Source organism: Berghia stephanieae, chromosome 5 (assembly GCF_034508935.2).
Source record: "Berghia stephanieae isolate SIO BIC M18660-M18661 chromosome 5, UCSD_Bste_1.3, whole genome shotgun sequence".
NCBI classification, from domain to species: Eukaryota; Metazoa; Mollusca; class Gastropoda; order Nudibranchia; family Aeolidiidae; genus Berghia; species Berghia stephanieae.
This window is the reverse complement of record NC_088364.1, coordinates 78867081-78869580: the sequence shown is the minus strand read 5'-3', so window position 1 is coordinate 78869580 and position 2500 is coordinate 78867081. Positions and strand designations below refer to the sequence as shown.

General features: G+C 34.5%; 1 protein-coding gene across 1 annotated transcript in view; it reads left to right on the top strand.

Annotated features, from left to right (window-relative positions):
• The window catches only part of LOC144973664 (tektin-4-like), an 11739-nt gene that overhangs the window by 881 nt on the left and 8358 nt on the right, over window positions 1-2500 (top strand). The window contains exons 2-3 of the mRNA XM_078916396.1: window positions 165-332; window positions 819-889. Of these exons, the coding sequence (XP_078772522.1) occupies window positions 165-332; window positions 819-889 (239 nt within the window). The remainder of the gene's footprint in view (window positions 1-164; window positions 333-818; window positions 890-2500) is intronic.

Here is a 2500-nt window from a genome sequence, read left to right as displayed (position 1 = left end):
CCGCTTTTTAAATGACATCCCCGATTCAACTCAACTTAGTATTTCAATAACATGAGATCAATGAGTGGAAAATAGGGACCTCCATCATCATTTCAACGTACTAAATTAATTGGGAAAACAGACTTTACTTAAGATTTTCAACCTACATTTGAAATTTATTACAGGATGTCATTGATGAGACGGAATTGCTTCTTGCTCAGAAAAAGCGATTGGAAAATGCATTGAGAGCAACTGAGGTTCCTCTCCATATCGCCACGGACAACCTCAATTGCCGCCAAAAGAGACAAGGAGTAGATCTCGTACAGGATGATGTAGAAGTATCTTTACTTAAAGTAAGACATTTTGCATGTTCCTCTATGTGTTATTGTGTATTCTTCTTTGGGTTGTTGTTGTTGTTGTTGTTTTTTTTTTTTTTTTTTTTTTTTTTTTTTTTTTTTTTTTTTTTTTGTTAAATGGTGTATATATATTAAGCCCGCTTGTCTTTCAGATTGTTCATTCTATATATTATGTAATTCTGTATTATTTATTGTTTATTTTAATTTGTTTTAATTTGTTGTCATTGTAGATATTACCTCTGAGCTTGCTCATCCAAATTATTTGGTAATAGCATAACGGATATTTAAAATGAAAATTAAAAATTGTCAAAACAATTCCTAATATATTGTTGTTTGGAAAATACGGACACAATCGTTTGACCAAAAATGTAGATGTTCATTTTAAACAGCTCTTTATGCTTGGGATTTAAATTAGTTTCTATTTTATGTAATTCGAAATTCCTCTTTTTGATAGATAAATTATTCTTAATCGTCTCATTGCAGGAGGTTGAAATCATCAACAATGTTCAGGACCTTCTTAAAAACACAATTAACCAAACTGAAAAACAAATTCGGTGAGTAAAATAACTTTCATTAACATCGCTATTATTATCATCATACTTTTCATCTCATCATCATCATCATCATCAACAACATAGTTGTAGTAGTAGTAGTAGTAGTAGTAGTAGTCGTAGTAGTAGTAGTAGTAGTAGTAGTAGTAGTAGTAGTAGTAGTAGTAGTAGTAGTAGTTAGTGGTAGTGAGTAGTTGGGTTAGTAGTAGTAGTGTAGTGTAGTAGTAGTAGTGTATAGTAGTGTAGTAGTAGTAGTGTGTTAGTAGTAGTAGTAGTAGTGTGTAGTAGTAGTAGTAGTAGTAGTAGTAGTAGTAGTAGTTAGTAGTGTAGTAGTAGTGTAGTAGTAGTAGTGTAGTAGTGTAGTAGTAGTAGTAGTGTAGTAGTAGTAGTAGTGTAGTAGTGTAGTAGTAGTGTGTAGTAGTAGTAGTAGTAGTAGTAGTAGTAGTAGTAGTAGTAGTAGTAGTAGTGTAGGTGTAGTAGTAGTAGTAGTAGTAGTAGTAGTAGTAGTAGTAGTAGTAGTAGTTGGGTTAGTGTAGTAGTAGTGGTAGTAGTGTAGTGTAGTAGTAGTAGTTAGTAGTAGTAGTAGTAGTTAGTAGTAGTAGTAGTATGTAGTGTAGTAGTAGTGAGTAGTAGTAGTGAGTAGTAGTAGTAGTAGTAGTAGTGTAGTGTAGTAGTGTAGTAGTAGTAGTAGTGGTGTAGTAGTGTAGTAGTAGTAGTAGTGTAGTAGTATAGTAGTAGTAGTAGTAGTAGTAGTAGTAGTAGTAGTAAGTAGTAGTAGTTAGTTAGTAGTAGTCGTAGTAGTAGTAGTAGTAGTAGTAGTAGTAGTAGTAGTAGTAGTAGTGTAGTAGTAGTGTAGTAGTAGTAGTAGTAGTGTAGTAGTAGTAGTAGTATGTAGTAGTAGTAGTAGTAGTAGTAGTAGTAGTAGTAGTAGTAGTAGTAGTAGTAGTGTAGTAGTAGTAGTAGTAGTAGTAGTAGTAGTAGTAGTAGTAGTAGTGTAGTAGTGTAGTAGTTAGTAGGTAGTAGTAGTAGTAGTAGTAGTAGTAGTAGTGTAGTGTAGTAGTTAGTAGTAGTAGTCGTAGTAGTAGTAGTAGTGTAGTAGTAGTAGTAGTAGTAGTAGTAGTAGTAGTAGTAGTAGTAGTAGTAGTGTGGTGCTAGAGTAGTAGTAGTATGTAGTAGTAGTAGTAGTAGTAGTTATTTAGTAGTAGTAGTAGTAGTAGTAGTAGTGGTGGTGGTAGTAGTAGTAGTAGTAGTAGTAGTAGTAGTAGTGTAGTAGTAGTAGTAGTAGTAGTAGTATAAAGCTATGAAGTGAGTAGAAAAGTGCCAGAAGACAATAGAGAATAAAATTTTTCGCGGCGGTGGGGGGTTTGAACCTGCGACCTTATTGGTACGACAACTCCGCCTGGCGGGTGAGAGCGTGGCTCTACCGTGTGAGCTATCCACGAACACAAAAATATTCGTTTCAAACCCAAGTCATTTCTAGATCCCTCTCTCACCCACTTCTGGGACCGCCGATTCGTTCGCCACCACCATCGCGAAGTATTTTGACCAGCAGTTAAGCTTAATAGCCAATATTCTCAACACAAAATATAACATAGAAACGATTGAGACATTGAG